Consider the following 18,025-nt stretch of genomic DNA (forward strand, 5'->3'; position numbering starts at 1 on the left):
AGTTTCTTCAATCTCTCTTCATAGGACAGTCCTGCCATCCCGGGAACAAGTCTGGTATACATGAACTTCCAAAAGGCATTTGATAATGTGCCACATAATAGCCTTGTCTGCAAAGCTGAAGTCCACAGAATAAAAGGGACAGTGGCAGCATGAATACAAGTTGGCTGAGTGACAGGAAACAAAGAGTAGTAGAGAACATTTGTTTTTCAGACTGGAAGAACGTGTACACTGGGGTTCGCCAGTGATCGGGACTAGGACCACTGCTTTCTTGATATATATTAATGATCTAGATTTGGGTGTACAGGGCATAATTTCAAAATTTGCAGACAACAAAAATTTGGAAGTATTGTGAACTGTGAGAAGGATATTGATAAACTCCAAGAGGACATAGACAAGATAGTGGTATGGTCAGAAACATGGCAGGTGAAATTTAATGCAGAGAATTATGAAGTGATGAATTTTGGCAGGAAGGAGAAGGAGAGGCAATATAATCTAAAGGGTATAATTCTAAAGGGGGTGCAGAGACACCTGGGGGTATATGTACACACATTTTTGAAGCTGGCAGGGCAGGTTGAGAAAGTTGTTAAAAAGGCTTTATAAATAGAGGCATAGAGAACTAAAGCAAGGAAATTATGATGAACCTTTATAAAACACTGATTCGGCCTTAATGATGTATTGCGTCCAGTTCTGGGCACCATACTTTAGGAAGGATGTGAGGGCTTTAGAGAGGGTGCAGAAATGATTTATGACAATGGTGCTCTTGTGGATAGCTTGGAGAAGCTGGGGCTATTCTCCTTAGAAAAGAGAAGGTCGAGAGGAGATTTGATAGAGGTGCTCAAAGTCATGAGGGGTCTGGACAGAGTAGATTGGGAGAAACTGTTCCCATTCATAGAGGGGTCAAGAACCCCCAGAGTACAGTGATCAAAGGTGATTGGCAAAAGAAGCAACGGCGACATGAGGAAAAAGTTTTTTACGCAGCGAGTGGTTAGGGTCTGGAATGCACTGCCTGAAAGTGTGGTGGAGACAGATTCAATCGTGGTTTTCAAAAGGGAATTGGACAAGCGCCTGAAGAGAAAACATTTGCTGGACTATGAGGAAAGAGCAAAGCAGTGGGAGTATCAGAGTTGCTAACACAGACAAGACAGGCTGAATGTCTTCCTTCTGTGCTGTAACCATTGTATGATTTCTGTGATTCTAAAAAGGAAAATGAGGTGGTAGAGTTTGATGGAAAGGATCATGGGGTAAAAATTGGTACATATTGCACTTGTTTTACTGGCATAAATGGTTACAAAGCATTCCAATTCAGCAATGGAGTAGCCTGCACTCGATCAGTGCAGGCATTGGACCTTTGCTATATTTGGGAGGTCCATTTTTTAGGTGACCAACTCAACCCAGGCATTAAGCCCTTGAATATGTTAATGAGGGGCCCAATGCCTTCAGGAATTTGAATTGTAGGTTGCTTGCTATGCCTGTTGTGGTCCTTGGCTAACTCCTTTAGTTGACGAGGGGTCCAGTCACATTCGTCAGTACAGCATTGTTGAAACAGATTATCTGGTCATTCTCACATTGCTGTTTGTGGGAGCTTGCTGTGTGCAATTTGGCTGCCACATTTCCTACATTACAGTGACTACACTCCAAAAATAATTCATTGTCTGTAATTTTTTGGCATGACCTGAGGATGTGAAAGGCGATATGTAAATCCAAGTCTTTCTTTACTGTAGAGCATACCTGTTTGTTGGCAGCTGCTGACTAGGCTGCAGCAGGCTGCTGAAAATCTGACCGGGCCTGCTTTCTGTACAGGATTGTGAGGCTGTGGCATGCACTACAGGAGGTAGTGATTGTAGCAGTGACCATGTCAGCTTTTAAAGAATAAGTGAGCTAGATAGTTCAAGGTATGCAGGATAAAGGGATATGGGAATAGAGTGGATACTTGGGATTAGGACAACTGCTGACTTGGAAAATAAACACTGACATGGGTTGTGTCGAGTGACCTGTTTCTGTATTGTAATTCTATAAAAGACAGATTGCTTAACATTTACCTTGTGTCCCCGGTATTTGAACCCTTCAACCTAGTGAAAAATATTAATATAATGTTAAGCTAGTAGCTATATATTTTACTGAACATGCTTTTTCATATAGATTGTTGTGTATTCGAGATGAGATATAATTGCAACAGTTTGCTGATAATTGCTAGTGAACCACATCATGGAGTAAATTACAATTTTACAGTATTGAATCTTCAATATAATGATGCCAGATGTTTCCATTCCATCATACTGAGTGCCACAGTTTGCATGAATAAATGTTTATTGAATCAAATAGCTACAGGGTAATGGTTTTAATGGAGCTCTTTTAATTAATGCCAGTACAATACCTTCAGTAATGCAGCCTGGTGTCAAAGGCTTCAGTACGACAGTGCCAGATGTTGCCGTTCCATCATGTTAAATGCTCAACATTCTGTATGAATAAACATGCCCTGGAAAATATATCACTATTGGCTTCTTCGTTCATATTGAAATTCTTCCCTGTGATGAAAGATTCAAACACCAGGGGACATAAGAAAAAAAATTAAGTTAGGAATAGAAGAAAACCCAAGCATAACTTTTTTTCATATAAATAGTTACAACGTTGTGAAATAGGAACAATAGGCCATTCCTGTTCACTCGTATGATCATCCTGATCTCCTGGACTAGGTTTGAATGTCTGAGTGGATTTTTCCAGTTTCCTCCAGCACCTTCACACCGCACCCCACCCCCACCCCCCCCCCCCCCCCACCTGCCCACTTACTGTTATGCCCTGTGCTTTTCTGTTTTCTTTGCCTCTCCCAAGAGATTACCTACCTGCAGGGTGGGGGGAGGGGGGGGGAGTGGTGTGGAAGGAGCATGGGGGGCAGGGTTTACAAGGGTTTAGTCATAATGCTATAAGCATCGTGAGTGTGGGGCAGGATTGTTGAGCCAGATTGTCTTTTCCTGACCATCATTTTTCGATGTTCATATATTCACGAGAAAAGCTAACAATGAAAGGCCATTTGACTGGTTGAAGCTCAACTCTCCGGTCCTCTAACTTTATTAAAGCAACATACTCGTTTTGATCATCCCCAATCTCTGATCCTTTACTACCATGCTGAAAAATTATTCCAAACATTCATCACTCTGAGTAGAAACAATTTTTCTAACATCTGTTTTCAAACCACTTCCATCAAATTTCAATTTATATCTCTTGGCCCTACTTTCCCAACTTAACAAAGTAATCTTGTGGGCTTTTCCTATGTATATCACTAGATATTTAATACTTTGGTGTGATCTCCCTTAGTCACCCTTCTTTCTAAGCTGTAAAACTTAAGCTTCTCTAATCATACTTTATATTTCAATCCTTTTTTATTTGGAAACAATTTTATTTCTCTTTTTGGCATGTGACCAAAATTCAACACTCCTATTCCCAGTGCGGTTTGACCAATGCATTTAAGTGTTCCAGTATAACTTTATTGTCCTACTATATAATCGAGTCACATCATCATGAAGTTGAGTGATGAGGGAACCATCAATCCCAAGTCTCTTACTAAGTATCTCTGCGAATTCACTCCCACTTCTTGTACTCTTAAGATATAAAAGTTTTGAACAATGTTCAATACTTTACATTTACCAGTGTTTAATTTTCCCATTATAGTGTGGCCAGCAAATTTGATAAACTTGCATTTAGTTTTGATATACAGATATTTACTGTGGATTAGAAGCAATGGAGTTTCAGTACTAACCAATGTGGAATCCCACTCAGCACCCAGTCTGAGATTATTCCTGTTCTCAGTCCCCCTACTTCCTTTTTGTTAACTAAATTCTGAGTCAGTTGCTCTGGGAGTGGCACAGTCGTCTATTAATATACTGGAGTGGTACAGTGCTAGTATGCTAAAGCATTGGTGAAGTCATTCACTGGTATACTAATGCATGCTGCAGATCTGACACATGGATACACTATTGTACAGCCAGAGTAACATTCTGGCACACTATTGCACTGCAGGGGTGGAATATTAAAAGTAGATTTTATGAATGGACAATATATTCAGCAGGGCCTACTGATATCAACATCTGAATTCTAACTATGCACTTAAAAACTCCCATGCTGGGAGGGTGATTTTTCAGATCTATCTTCTAATCTATCCAATACATTAGTTAGATAGGATTTTTGCTCCCCGATGTGACAATCCAATTTTAAACTTCGGGAAGTCTGATCTATGTTCCAGCTGGCTGGAAAATTCAAATGAATCAATTCTCTTTTTCTTTGGAAGTACTGTGTTTCTGCCACCAGATGTCAATCTTGTGCTTTGTAATGCTGTGACTAGTGATTGAGGTCGTAGAGGCATGTTGTAGCAAATAATATTTTAAAGAAAGAGGAAAGAACTTGCATTTATATCACACCTTTCACAACATCTAGACTCCCAAAGTGCTTCACAGCCAATATGTTACTATTGTAATGTAGTCACTGTTTTAATGTAGGAAACAGCAGCAAATTTGCACACAGCAAGGGCCCACAGTCTTGAGATAAATGAAACTGCTCTACTGATGTTGGCTGAGGGATAAATTTTGGCCAAGACATCAGGGAGGGCTCCTGGAATGCCTTGAAATCTTTCCCATCCACCTGAGAGTCGCTAAGTTTACCAATTCATCTGAAAGACAGCACCTCCGACAGTGCAACACTCTCTCATTACTGCACTGATGTGCCATTCTACCTTATGTTTAAGTCTCTGAAATGAGTCTTAATCCATGGCCTACTGACTCAGGCTTACACCGATGGAGGATCTTGCCCACCAGCACATTAGCACTTCACACTCTGCTGCTCCTGGTTTTTCTCCTGCTGCAATCAAGCTTTCAAGAGAAAACTGCTGGCTCATTTCAAAGGGAGAATCCAGCCACTCCTTCCCAAACTTGCTTAAAAATGAAATCAACTCAAATCATTCTAATTCAGCAGGGGAATTAAAATATTCTAGGAGAATAAAAGGTATCAGCTGACAATTTCACTCAGCTGTAAACAGGCAAAGATTTTCCGTTATCTGTAAGTTTTGTAGTGTCATATTTAAAGGATTTTTCAATATGGAGGAAAAGATGCTGATTGAATTTTACATATGGCTCCAATGAGTAACATTTATGAAGGATATTTGTTGAACATAAATTGGAATTTTTGTTGTTGCAGAAACTTGAGTTGTTTGTCGCAAACTGCAGAGAAACATCCACTTTGTTGCTGGACACCATTAGAACGTTTGAATCTAACAAACCTGGCATCAGTGCAGAGGTACATAGCAAACAAAAAATAAAATAGACCAGGAATGTGCCAGAAAATAAAATGAGGGAGCAGAGATAACATGATTACAAAACTCTGTGAGAGGATGTCAGATATTTTAAAGAACCAGACATGCTTAGAAATGTATGACAGGGTCTGGTACTGGTGAATGCTATTTGTATCTATCATGGGGACACTGACAATTGATGGAATTGGCTCAAAAATTCACAAAACTATTCCATTTATACAGTAGTTAATGTAGTCATTGACTACCCAGCCATAAGTAAATGCTGATGGAGTCAGGTTAGTGCAAATCAGGCAGTACAGTGATGGCAAACACCTAATTCCTTTCCCAAAGAAAAGGTTGATGACCAGTTGTGGTCATTATCTGACCATTTCCAACTTACTGTCTTGGTGTAAAACCAATTTTTCCCTTTATAGAAGCTTTCTGATTTTAATTTCCAATGGTTTCAAACTGAAACTGTATCTCAATGTTTGCTTGGTGGCAAATTGATTCCACTGTTTACTAGTTAGACTCAATTTCTCAAATTGAGGAACTCAAACCATCAGCCGATATTATAATGGAGACATTAACTCATTTAAATAAACAATTTGATACCTGTGTTAAAATAGCACCCAAAAGAAAATTATAGAAATACTTTAAGCATCTCCAGGTTTACATGCTTATGGTAGTTTTGTGAATATTTGAGATGACCCAGGAGGATCTCAATGTTGAAATATTAAATCGATATCTTCTCTAGCTTCTATATTTGCATGTTTTTGATTTTGTTCTATCTCTTTGCATATTGACCCTTTCCTATGTGTATTTATATTAAGTTAAGATTTTAGAAATTTCTCTCAGCTGATAATGGGGAACGGGAGGAGAGAAAGATGAAGCACCAGTACCAGCGTAAAAATAAACATCTTGCATTTGGACACAAATCAATCACAGATCACATTTTGTAACTGCAGACTAAATTGTGAGGGGCAATTGTGTTAATCAAGCATTTAATCACTATATTACCAGACTGCAATATTGCTGTAGATCTTCTATTCTAATTGTAAATTTGGAGTGTCACCAGTATTATTGCTTTGTGAGAACTTCCTTTCTGCAGCTGCAATTTTATCTTTCACTTTTACTTAAAGGAAGTTATTCATTGCATCAATAAGCACAAGTTGATGATGAAGCATGTTCTGCAAAATGCCCGATTGGTTACTTTACAGTTGGAAGGTGGAGCAGTTCTTGCCCGACTCAAGAAAGAGGAATCTCGATTTAGCTTCTCTGAGGACTACAGGTGGGAACCCAAATGTGTTTGATTCTAGCATTGTAAGGGAGTTTATTGATTTAAATTTTAATAAGAGCCTTTATTGTATCTGCATCAATATAATTGTCAACTGTATAATCATTGTTCAGAACTACTTCCCAACAATGAATAATGTATAGGGTATTCATATAGCGCACACCATCCTCACCGTCACTGAAATCCTCATCCACACTTCTGTCACTTCTGGGTTCAACTTATCAAATAGTCCTTGCCGAGCTCCCAGGTTATACCCTACATAAGTTACAACTCATACACAACTGTGCCAACCATCCTTTATCCCATACTAAGTCCTGTTGACCTATCACCTCTGATCTGTGACCTCCACCAGTTTCTCATGCTCCATCAGGTTCCAGGGACTTGTGAGCCTTTAGTCCCATTAGTTTCCCTAGTACCTTTTCCCTAGTGTCCTCATATCTAAAACAAACTGTCTGGAAGAAGATAGCAAGATGTATAAGCAAGGATAAGTGAAGATGATCTTGGGGGGATTGAGACCTAGGCCAGGAGGGGTCCACCTTGGACCCCTATTCCCTGGTAATTGGACAATTGAGTGGACAGGATGTAATTGAATGAGTAATTGGCATGAGACCTGTGTTGCGTGTTGTTAGTAGCATAGCTGGGGCATTCTGGAGAAAGTCTCAGACTTAGGATAAGGTCAACTAAGAACTCTTTATTATTTACATAATACAATATACACTCTCATCAAGTCTCCTAAGTTTGCATCCTCGGTGCTGCTACCTCTTCTTCTCCCAAGCGTAATCTCATGTGACTGTTACATAATCATTCTTACAGTGGGAGGGGTTGCTTTCACTGTCTTCAGCATTAACCCTTTACATCCTTAGACTACAACATCCAGAGCCCCTGAAGATAAGGTATATAAGTGGGCACCTGGGAAGGGAAGAAACACAAATAAAGTAGTGGATCCATGCTGGCTTTGGCTTAATACCCTTATCAGCCTGTTCCGTCTGATTTAGGAATGGTAAACCTTATCATCTGTCACGGGTCGTATGTCTACTATGTCTATTCTGATTATGTGTTATATTTGAACTGTCACTCCTCAATAAACTGCTTTAAACCTCTTGTGACTCCTCGACCCCCTTTTAGATAATCTGTCACCTTTGATCAAATCTCCCCCCTCCGCCCCACCATCAAGGCTTCTGACCTCTCCCGGGACCCTGGAACAGGAATTCCCTCCAGGACTCTGGGATCAGAATCCTCTCTCCCCTGAAATTGATCTCCCATTCCCATGGAATGCTGACCAACCTTGTCCTGAAGCCTCCTCTGGACTGCTCTCCAACTGACTGGAAGTCAAGCCTGCCAATCAGGCTAGGTTCCGGGTGGGGCACTTGTCAGTGATATCACAAACATGCTGTACTCCATAGAGTGCAGGGAAATCCTGACTTCTGGGTTCTCCACCCTCTGCTGGCACCCTCCCAACACCCCGCAATTCCCAGTGGGTCAGGTAAGTTAAAAACTCTCCCAATATTTCCACAAAGCCAAAGCAGTCATGATTTTTCACTCTATATCATCAGTCAACCAATGAAATTTGGCGTCACCTGGTATTTGTGTACAGGGATACATTTTCATGTTCACTATGTTCTTACAGCTTGTTTGTCATGTCAGCTATATTGTCATAATAGTACTGTTACGACCAGGTGAGAAAGGGGTCTAGGGGTTCCCTCTCAACCTTTTTCTGGTTTGACCATAACAGGGTTTAATGATTAAAACAATGGTTTTAGCTTCTCCTCAGTGAATTATTGTTCACTGCTCTCCAATTATAATGGCAAAGAAATCAACCAGACAGGTTTTCTTAGATTTAAAAAAGAAAGGTATAAGTTTATTAACCTTAAAACTCTGATTCAGTTAAAACTACCAAAAATATGCGATGCGACCACGTGAGCATGCATACGTGATAAACACACATGCAGATAGAGACAGAAAAGGGAAAAGAATCAAGGGAAAAGGTTTGGAGCAATAGCTGGAGTTCATTTACTGTCTTTTGAGTTTGATGCAAAGTCTTTGATTGCAGTTCGATCTTGCCATCTCATTGGGGCCCAGTACACACTTTCAAACTTGTTTCGATGGTTTTCTGTCTTCTTAAAATTCAGTTGCAGTTTCTTCTTCTCATGAAAGAGAGAGAGAGCGAGAAAGAGAGAGAGAGAGGGAGATGCTATCTCTTCAAGTTTATTTGCAGTCTGATTTCAAACTGTTCTGTGAACACAATTCAAACCAAACCGGGGCCAGCAGGCCAGTCATGTGACTAGCTCTTTTTTCGGGGCAACCTGCCCGGCGAAGTTTTGTGGATTCTTTCAATCTTTGTAGACATCCTCAGTAGGAGGCTGGAATGCTGACTTTCACACATTCAATGTCTGGTGATCAAAATCCATTTGGTTAATTGAATCAGGGAGCAGTTCCATTGTCTTCTCCAGGCAAATGTTTCCAGCCACTGTCCTGTTAGAATACAGGTGCAGATTTTTTCAGTCAGGTAAGAGTTTAAAATTAATGTTCCATATGGCAAAATTAATATGCCTCATTCTTGGCAGGTGTGGTTTTCATCATAGTACTTTAAATGTATGTGATTTAATACTTATCACTTGCATGATCTGTAATCTTTCCTTCTGTTTATTTGCAGGGATACAATTGATTCAGTAACGTCTCTCTACAATATGGTGGAGGAGAATGTCCACACTCTAGTGATGAGATCCAATCAGTGTCTGCAGCACCTAGAGTTCTTGCAGGATCTGAGGAGACTGGAGGAGAAATTCAAACAGGTTTGGGTTTATCTATTCATCAGCACCACAGAATGGGGTATGTTTTCCTGCATTGTTATAAATGTGAATATCAAATTTAGTAGAGGTGACTGATTGGATCGATGGAGGGTATACAATAGATGTGGTATATTTGGATTGTCAGAAAGCATTTTATAAACTGTCTTATAGGAGGCTTGTTAGAAGTTTGGCCAGCAGCAAAAAGGACACAACCTAATGTGGGGAATTATGAGGTAATGCATCTTCAGAGAAAATACAAGCAATACAATGAAAAGATGCTGAAGGAGTGTGGATGAACATAGAGAACTAAGGATTAAAATACACAATTCCATGAAAGTGTGAGTACAGAGTAGATTAAGTCATGGAAAGGCCAGAAATGATTTAGGTTTTAAGAACAGATGCATCAGGTTCAAGTGCAAAGATGGACTAGTAAGTCTATACAATGCAACGTTTAGGCCACAGTTATGGATTCTGTGCACTTTGGGGAACCAATTATAGAAAGGACATTAATGCCTTGGAGAGCATACAATAAGGCTTCATTAGGGATAAACAAAAATGTAGGGAAGAAGAGACTTCAGATACTAGGGCTGATTTTAACAATATCTGCTGTGCAGGAAAACAGGGCCCTAGCAAATGGCAGGAGGCTACACCATGCGCACACTAACCATTTGTACCAAGTGACGAGTAGTCTAATCAGCAGTCACAAAATGGTCCAAGAAACATGTAATTTTTTCACCCGCCGGTCATGCATCTCCCTCTCAACGCAGGCTCTGTCTGCTTGCTGCCTTAATTTACAGCCCATTAAAATAAAGGATTAATTTCCAGTAGGGATCAATAAAAGTGCATCTGACATAAAACAGGAAATGGTAGAGATACTCAGCAGGTCCAGCATTTTCCATTTATAATTCTAGCAAAAGTCCCCAAATGTTGATTTAAAAATGCTGAACTCAATCTTGACTTAAGACAGTTAAATTGATCTTTGTAGATATTTTTCCTCATTATCTTTTTGTTCCTTCTACAGCAAAACAACTGGCTTCTTTGTGAAGGTGAATCATATTTACAAGATTTAGTTACAAATGGAGATTCACTCAGTGCCATGCAACAAACACAGCATAACTTTGCTGGATTCTTTGTGCTGGCCACAGTAAGTCATATTTAACACTTCTTCAATTGACTGTATGTACCTGTTTTATTGTACAGTAGGCATTTTCCCAATGATAACACTCTTATATATTGAGTGCTTATTCACCAGTCAGAAGGTATTCAAGGCTGGCTAGGAATTACTTGAAATTGGTTAATACTTGTATTAAAGATGAATAGAAGGATTTAGAACAACTATGCTACATGCTTGTGCAGGTGCAGTGCCGATCAGAAAATATTCCTCTGTATGTATTCACTGCATAACTTCTTATAATCTCACATTTTTTACTGGTTGACCCTAAGAGATAATCCCCATTGTGAGTGACTTTCACGGCAAATATGGACAAGCTAAATTCCATTTGTTGTTTAAAATGGCAAGAGCTGCTGTCAGTTTGAACAGTTGAACAGCACTTGGAGGAAGCACTGAGGGTGGCAAGTGTGCAGAATGTACCCTGGGTGGGAGACTTCAATGTCCATCACTGGTAGCACCACTACTGACCGAACTGGCTGATTCCTAAAGGACATTGATGCTAGACCGTGACTGCGGCAGGTGGTGAGGGAACCAACAAGAGGGAAAAACATACTTGACCTCGTCCTCACCAATCTGCCAGCCGCAGATGCATCTGTCCATGATAGTATTGGTAGGAGTGACCACTGCACAGTCCTTGTGGAGACAAAGTCCCGCCTTCACATTGAGGATACCTTCCATCGTGTTGTGTGGCACTACCACCGTGCTAAATGGGATAGATTTCAAACAGATGCAAAACTGAGCTTCCATGAGGAGCTGTGGGCCATGCACAGCAACAGAATTGTACTCAATACAATTTGTAACTTCATGGCCTGGCATATCCCCCACTCTACCATTACCATCAAGCCGGGAGACCAACCCTGGTTCAATGAGGAGTGCAGGAGGGCATGCCAGGAGCAGCACCAGGCATACCTCAAAATGAGGTATCAACCTGGTGAAACTACAACCCAGGACTGCTTGCGTGCCAAACTGTGTAGGCAGCAAGCAATAGACAGAGCTAAACGATCCCATAACTAATGGATCAGATCTAAGCTCTGCAGTCCTGCCACATCCAGTCGTGAATGGTGGTGGACAATTAAACAACTAACAGGAGGAGGTGGCTCCACAAATATCCCAATCTTCAATGATGGGGGAGTCCAGCACATCAGTGCAAAAGATAAGGATGAAGCATTTGCAACAATCTTCAGTCAGAAGTGTCGAGTTGATGATCCATCTCGGCCACCTCCTGAAGTCCCCAGCATCACAGATGCCAGTCTTCAGCCAATTTGATTCACTCCACGTGATATCAAGAACTGACTGAAGGCACTGGATACTGCAAAGGCTACGGGCCCTGACAATATTCTGGCAATAGTACTGAAGACCTGTGCTCCAGAACTTGCCGCACCCCTAGCCAAGCTGGTCCAGTACAGCTACAACACTGGCATCTACCCGGCAATATGGAAAGTTGCCCATGTATGTCCTGTACACAAAAAGCAGGACAAGTCCAACCCAGCCAATTACCGCCCCATCAGTCAACTCTCAATCATCAGTAAAGTGATGGAAGATGTCATTGACAGTGTTATCAAGCGGCACTGCTTAACAATAACCTGCTCCGTGACGGTCAGTTTTGGTTCAGCCTGGGCCATTCAGCTCCTGACTTCATTACAGCCTTCATTCCAACATGGAGAAAAGAACTGAACTCAAGAGTTGAGGTGAGAGTGATTGCCCTTGACATCAAGGCAGCATTTTTATGGCATCAAGGAGTCCTAGCAAAACGGAAGTCAATGGGAATCAAGGGGAAAACTTTCTGCTGGTTGGAGTCATACCTAGTGCAAAGGAAGATTGTTGAGGTTTTTGGAGGTTAATCATCTGAGCTCCAGGACATCACTGCAGGAGTTCCTCAGGGTAGTGTCCTAAGCCCAACCATCTTCAGCTGCTTCATCAATGACCTTCCTTCAATCATAAGGAATGAAGTAGGGATGTTCGCTGATGATTGCAGAATATTCAGCACCATTCGTGACTCCTCAGATACTGAAGCAGTTTGTGTAGAAATGCAGAATGACCTGGACAATATCCAGGCTTGGACTGATAAGTGGCAACTACCATTTGTGTCACACAAGTGAGAGAATTCAACCATCTCCCCTTGACATTCAATGGCATTATCAACGCTGAATTCCCTACTATCAATATCCTAGGGGTTACCATTGACCAGAAACTGAACTGGAGTCGCCATTTCAATATCATGGCTACAAGAACAGGTCAGAGGCTGGGAATCCTGCAGCGAGTAACTCACCTCCTGACTCCCCATAACCTGCCCACTATCTACAAGGCACAAGGTCGAGACCCCCATCGCCCAGATAAAATCTCGGTCACGTATTCAATACATCTCCAATGTTAAGACTTTATTTCATGTACATTACCACTCAGATCCTGAGTTACAAGTGACCAGTCAGTGAATGGATTAACAACAGCTACATGTAACGTGTTTAGAATATGGATGAAAACGTAATAATGGCACAAAATGATTGGAGGGAATGGAACAAAATGATATTTAATGAAGCTAATATTTTGTTCTCAGTTCTGGAATTCCTTCCCTACACTTCTCTGTCTCTCTATCTCTACCTCCTCCTTTAAGACACTGCTGAAAACTTACCTGTCCTTTCCTAATATCTCCTTATGTGCCTTGGTGTCAAGCTTTGATAGAACTCCTGCGAAGCACATTGGATCGTTTTACTACATGAAAGGTGTAAATGCAGTTGTTGTTATTGTGTCCAGCATTTAGTAATGTTTCATTCCTCATTTCTCCCACAATTTCACCTTGCAGCAGGAATACAAAAAGGGCTTGGAGCTGTTGAAAGAAGCAGATCAACTGGATGGTTTTTCATATCCTGAGTTTTCAGTGTTCAAACATATGGTAGAAGATTTCAAAATACGACTGAACAATTTTCACATTAGAGCTAAGAGACGTCAGGTGGAATTGGAGGCCCTAGTTAACTTGTACACCTACTGTGATAAGGTTGGTATCAGGATAATCAGAACTTGAAGAACTGTAAAATAAATGGCATGTTTACTGGGCGTCGTCCAGTGATATTACAAAATGCATGAGCTAAATAAAATACAATAAAATCCACAATCGCCATTTCACTTTTTAACTTAACAGGACTGATTGGCACTTGAAGAAAAAACTTTCAAGTAGCCATATTGAGGTCTAACCAACATATATAATTAAAGCAGGCTGACCTGTTTAGGGAGTTATGGGGCTGATCTTCATCTAGGTCTAAGTAAGTTCTAATAGATTAAAAATGATGCTAATGCCATCCAAATGTCCGGGCACAAATAGGTCTCCATTTTCTGATGTAAACTAATAGGAATAATTATGTAAAATTTCAGGTGCAAAGTCACATAGGCCAATGGATGTGAAAATTGTGCATAAGTGAAACTTAAGAAGATAAGGACAATTAAAGGGGAGGGGCAACAACATTTATCAAACTTTTGGAGAGCTTTAAAAAGCATTTCAACGCATCAGGTGCCTTTGACAAGGCTGAAGAGACATGAGATCAGGTAGGCAAAGATGAAAAGGAAAGGAAACCCTATCAGCAGGCCTGAGCCTTCAGACATGGAAGGGAGCAGCTAGCACCTGATTTTCAAGGGTCCACTAGATGAAACTGCAATGGGAAGAGAAGCCGACACAAGCAAATTATTTGTGAAAGCGAGGTTATTTTACTTCTTGCTGGAGTTGCGGGAGTGCTTGAGCTGCTGTAAGGGCATAGCACACCTTGCAGGCAGCCGGACCTGCCCAGCATTCCTTTTCCTGCAAGTACATCCCCTCAGAAGTGTGCCATTGGCAAATCCATTATTACTAGTCAAGGAAGGTAGAGAAAAAAAACTCTGCTGCCACAAGGATGTTGCTGGCTGGAAAGTGTTTATGTGAATGTCAGATGAGGAGATGATCAGGTTCAGCATTGTTGTACAATTAATCAAGTAGCCTGCTGCTCATTCTCAAATGTGAAGAGTGGTTACTCGGGTGAGGGCTAGCAACCATAGAATTCAATGAATCGTAGAATCAGAGAATGGTTAAAGCACAGGAGGCATTCAGCCCATTGAGTCCATGCTGGCTCTCTGCAAAAGCAATTTAGCAATGTCACACTCCATCGCCCTTCTCCTGTAGCCCTTCGGGTGTTTATCCAATTCCCTTTTGAAAGCCCATAATTGAATCTGCCTCTAACACACTCTCAGGCAGTGCTTTCCAGATCCTAACCACTTGCTGAGTTAAAAATGTTCTTCCTCATGTTGCCTTTTGTTCTTTTGCCAATCACCTTAAATCTGTGTTCTCTACTTATCAACACTTCCACCAATGGGTACAGTTTCTCTCCATCTATTCTTTCTAGACCCCTCATGATTTTCAACACCTCTATCGAATCTCCTCTCAACCTTTTCTTCTCTGAGAACAGCTCCAGCATCTACAATCTATGCATGTAACTGAAGTCCCTCATCCCAAAAAAACACCCTCTCGAAAGCCTTCACATCCTTCCTAAAGTGTGGTGTCCAGAATTGGACACACTACTCTAGTTGAGGCTGAACCAGTTTTTTTTTTATAAAGGTTCATCATAGCTTCCTTGCTTTTGTACTGTATGGCTCTATTTATAAAGCCCAGGAACCCATATGCCTTTTTAAGCACCTTCTCAACCTGACCTTTCATATTTAACGATTTGTGTACATATACGCCCAGATCTCTCTGTTCCTGCACCTACTTTAGAATTGTACCCTTTCATTTATATTGCCTTTCCTTGTTCTTCCTACCAAAATGTATCACTTCACACTTCTCTGCATTAAATTTCATCTTCTGCGTGTCCACCCATTCCACCAGCCTGCCCATGTCTATATGTCTATGTCCTCTTTATGTTTCTTTCGAGAGGGTGAAGAAAATATTTAAGAGAATTGTTCTAGGGGTGAAGGACTTCCGTTACATGGAGAGATTGGTGAGGCTGGGTTGTTCTCCTTAGAGAAGGGAACATTGTGAGGAGATTTGATAGAGGTGTTCAGAAGCATGAGGGGACTTGACAGAGTTGATAGAGAGAAACGAGAGCCAGGGATACAAAATTAAAGTAATGGCAAAAGAACCAAAAGGAAAACCTTTTTCATGTGGTGAGTGGTTGGGACCACTCACCACATATATGTCAAGAAAAGCAGTAGTCCCAGGACTGACTCCTGGGGAACCTCACCGTAAACTTTTCTTTAGTCAAAAAAAACACTGTTCACCACTACTCTCTGTTTCCTGTCACTCAACCACCTTCAAATCCCTGTTGCCACTGTCCCTTATATTCCATGGGTTTCAGCTTTGCTGGCAAGCCTATTATGTGGCACTTTATCAAACACCCTCATCAACCCTTCCTGTTACCTCATCGAAAAACTCAATTAAATTACTAAAACATGATTTTCTTTTAACTATTCCATCCTGGCTTTCTTTATTAATCCACATTTGTCCAAATGCTTGTTAATTTTGTCTTGGATTGTTGCTTCTAATAGCTTTGTACCAAGATTAAACTTCCTGGCATGCAGCTGTTGGGTTTTTCCTTACACCCTTTTTTAAACAAGGGTGTAACATTTGCAATTCTCCAGTCCTCTGGCATAACTCCAGTATCTATGGAGCACGGTTTTGTGACGGGTAGGTCGTGCCTCACAAATCTTATTGAGTTTTTCGAGAAGGTGACCAAACAGGTGGATGAGGATAAAGCAGTGGATGTGGTGTATATGGATTTCAGTAAGGCATTTGATAAGGTTCCCCACGGTAGGCTATTGCAGAAAATACGGAAGTATGGGGTTGAAGGTGATTTAGAGCTTTGGATCAGAAATTGGCTAGCTGAAAGAAGACAGAGGGTGGTGGTTGATGGCAAATGTTCATCCTGGAGTTTAGTTACTAGTGGTGTACCGCAAGGATCTGTTTTGGGGCCACTGCTGTTTGTCATTTTTATAAATGACCTGGAAGAGGGTGTAGAAGGGTGGGTTAGTAAATTTGCAGATGACACTAAGGTCGGTGGAGTTGTGGATAGTGCCGAAGGATGTTGTAGGGTACAGAGGGACATAGATAGGTTGCAGAGCTGGGCTGAGAGATGGCAAATGGAGTTTAATGCGGAAAATTGTGAGATGATTCACTTTGGAAGGAGTAACAGGAATGCAGAGTACTGGGCTAATGGGAAGATTCTTGGTAGTGTAGATGAACAGAGAGATCTTGGTGTCCAGGTGCATAAATCCCTGAAGGTTGCTACCCAGGTTAATAGGGCTGTTAAGAAGGCATATGGTGTGTTAGCTTTTATTAGTAGGGGGATCGAGTTTCGGAGCCACGAGGTCATGCTGCAGCTGTACAGAACTCTGGTGCGGCCGCACCTGGAGTATTGCGTGCAGTTCTGGTCACCGCATTATAGGAAGGATGTGGAAGCTATGGAAAGGGTGCAGAGGAGATTTACTAGGTTGTTGCCTGGTATGGAGGGAAGGTCTTACGAGGAAAGGCTGAGGAACTTGAGGTTGTTTTCGTTGGAGAGAAGGAGGAGGAGAGGTGACTTAATAGAGACATATAAGATAATCGGAGGGTTAGATAGGGTGGATAGTGAGCGTCTTTTTCCTCGGATGGTGATGGCAAACATGAGGGGACATAGCTTTAAGTTGAGGGGTGATAGATATAGGACAGATGTGAGAGGTAGTTTCTTTACTCAGAGAGTAGTAAGGGCGTGGAACGCCCTGCCTGCAGCAGTAGTAGATTCGCCAACTTTAAGGGCATTTAAGTGGTCATTGGATAGACATATGGATGAAAATGGAATAGTGTAGGTCAGATGGTTTCACAGGTCGGCGCAACATCGAGGGCCGAAGGGCCTGTACTGCGCTGTAATGTTCTAATTATAGCCATTACAGCATCCTCAGATACATCCCAACCGGTCCTGGTGACTTGTCAATTTTAAGTGCAGTCAGCCTTTCTAATACCTCCTCTTTATCAATGTTTAGCCAATCAAGTATCTCAACTACTTCCTCTTTCATTATGAGTTTGGCAGCATTTTCTTCCTTGGTAAAGACAGATGCAAAGTATTTATTTAGTACCCCAGCCATCCCCTCTGCCTGCATGTGTAGATCCGCTTTTTGGTCACTAATCAGCCCTACCCCTCCTCTGACTACCTTTTTACTATTCATATGCTTATAGAGGACTTTTGCATTTCCTCTCATGTTAGCTGCCAGTCTCTTCTCATACTCTCTCTTTGCTCTCTTATTTGCTTTGTCACTTCCCCTCTGAACTTTCTACATTCAGCTTGGTTCTCACCTGTATTATCAACCTGACATCTGCCATAGGGAACCTTTTTCTGCTTCATCTTACTCTCTTTCTCTTTCGTCATCCAGGGAGCTCTGGCTTTGGTTGCCCTACCTTTTCCTCTCATGGGAATGTACCTCAACTGTACCCAAACCATCTCCTCTCCAGGAGAAGTCGAGGATGGAGTGAACAATGATGAAATAATTAGGAATAAAACAACAAC

The 18,025-nt window shown here is 41.3% G+C and overlaps 1 protein-coding gene across 3 annotated transcripts in view; it reads left to right on the forward strand.

Moving 5' to 3' along the window:
• LOC137378062 (pleckstrin homology domain-containing family G member 4B-like) overlaps positions 1-18,025 on the forward strand; it is a 186,210-nt gene that overhangs the window by 119,339 nt on the left and 48,846 nt on the right. For all 3 annotated transcript variants that reach the window (XM_068048123.1, XM_068048124.1, XM_068048125.1), the window contains exons 9-13: positions 5,185-5,283; positions 6,418-6,566; positions 9,226-9,364; positions 10,383-10,505; positions 13,333-13,524. In XM_068048123.1, coding sequence (XP_067904224.1) covers positions 5,185-5,283; positions 6,418-6,566; positions 9,226-9,364; positions 10,383-10,505; positions 13,333-13,524 — 702 coding nt within the window. The remainder of the gene's footprint in view (positions 1-5,184; positions 5,284-6,417; positions 6,567-9,225; positions 9,365-10,382; positions 10,506-13,332; positions 13,525-18,025) is intronic.

Source organism: Heterodontus francisci, chromosome 16, assembly GCF_036365525.1.
Source record: "Heterodontus francisci isolate sHetFra1 chromosome 16, sHetFra1.hap1, whole genome shotgun sequence".
Lineage (NCBI taxonomy): Eukaryota > Metazoa > Chordata > Chondrichthyes > Heterodontiformes > Heterodontidae > Heterodontus > Heterodontus francisci.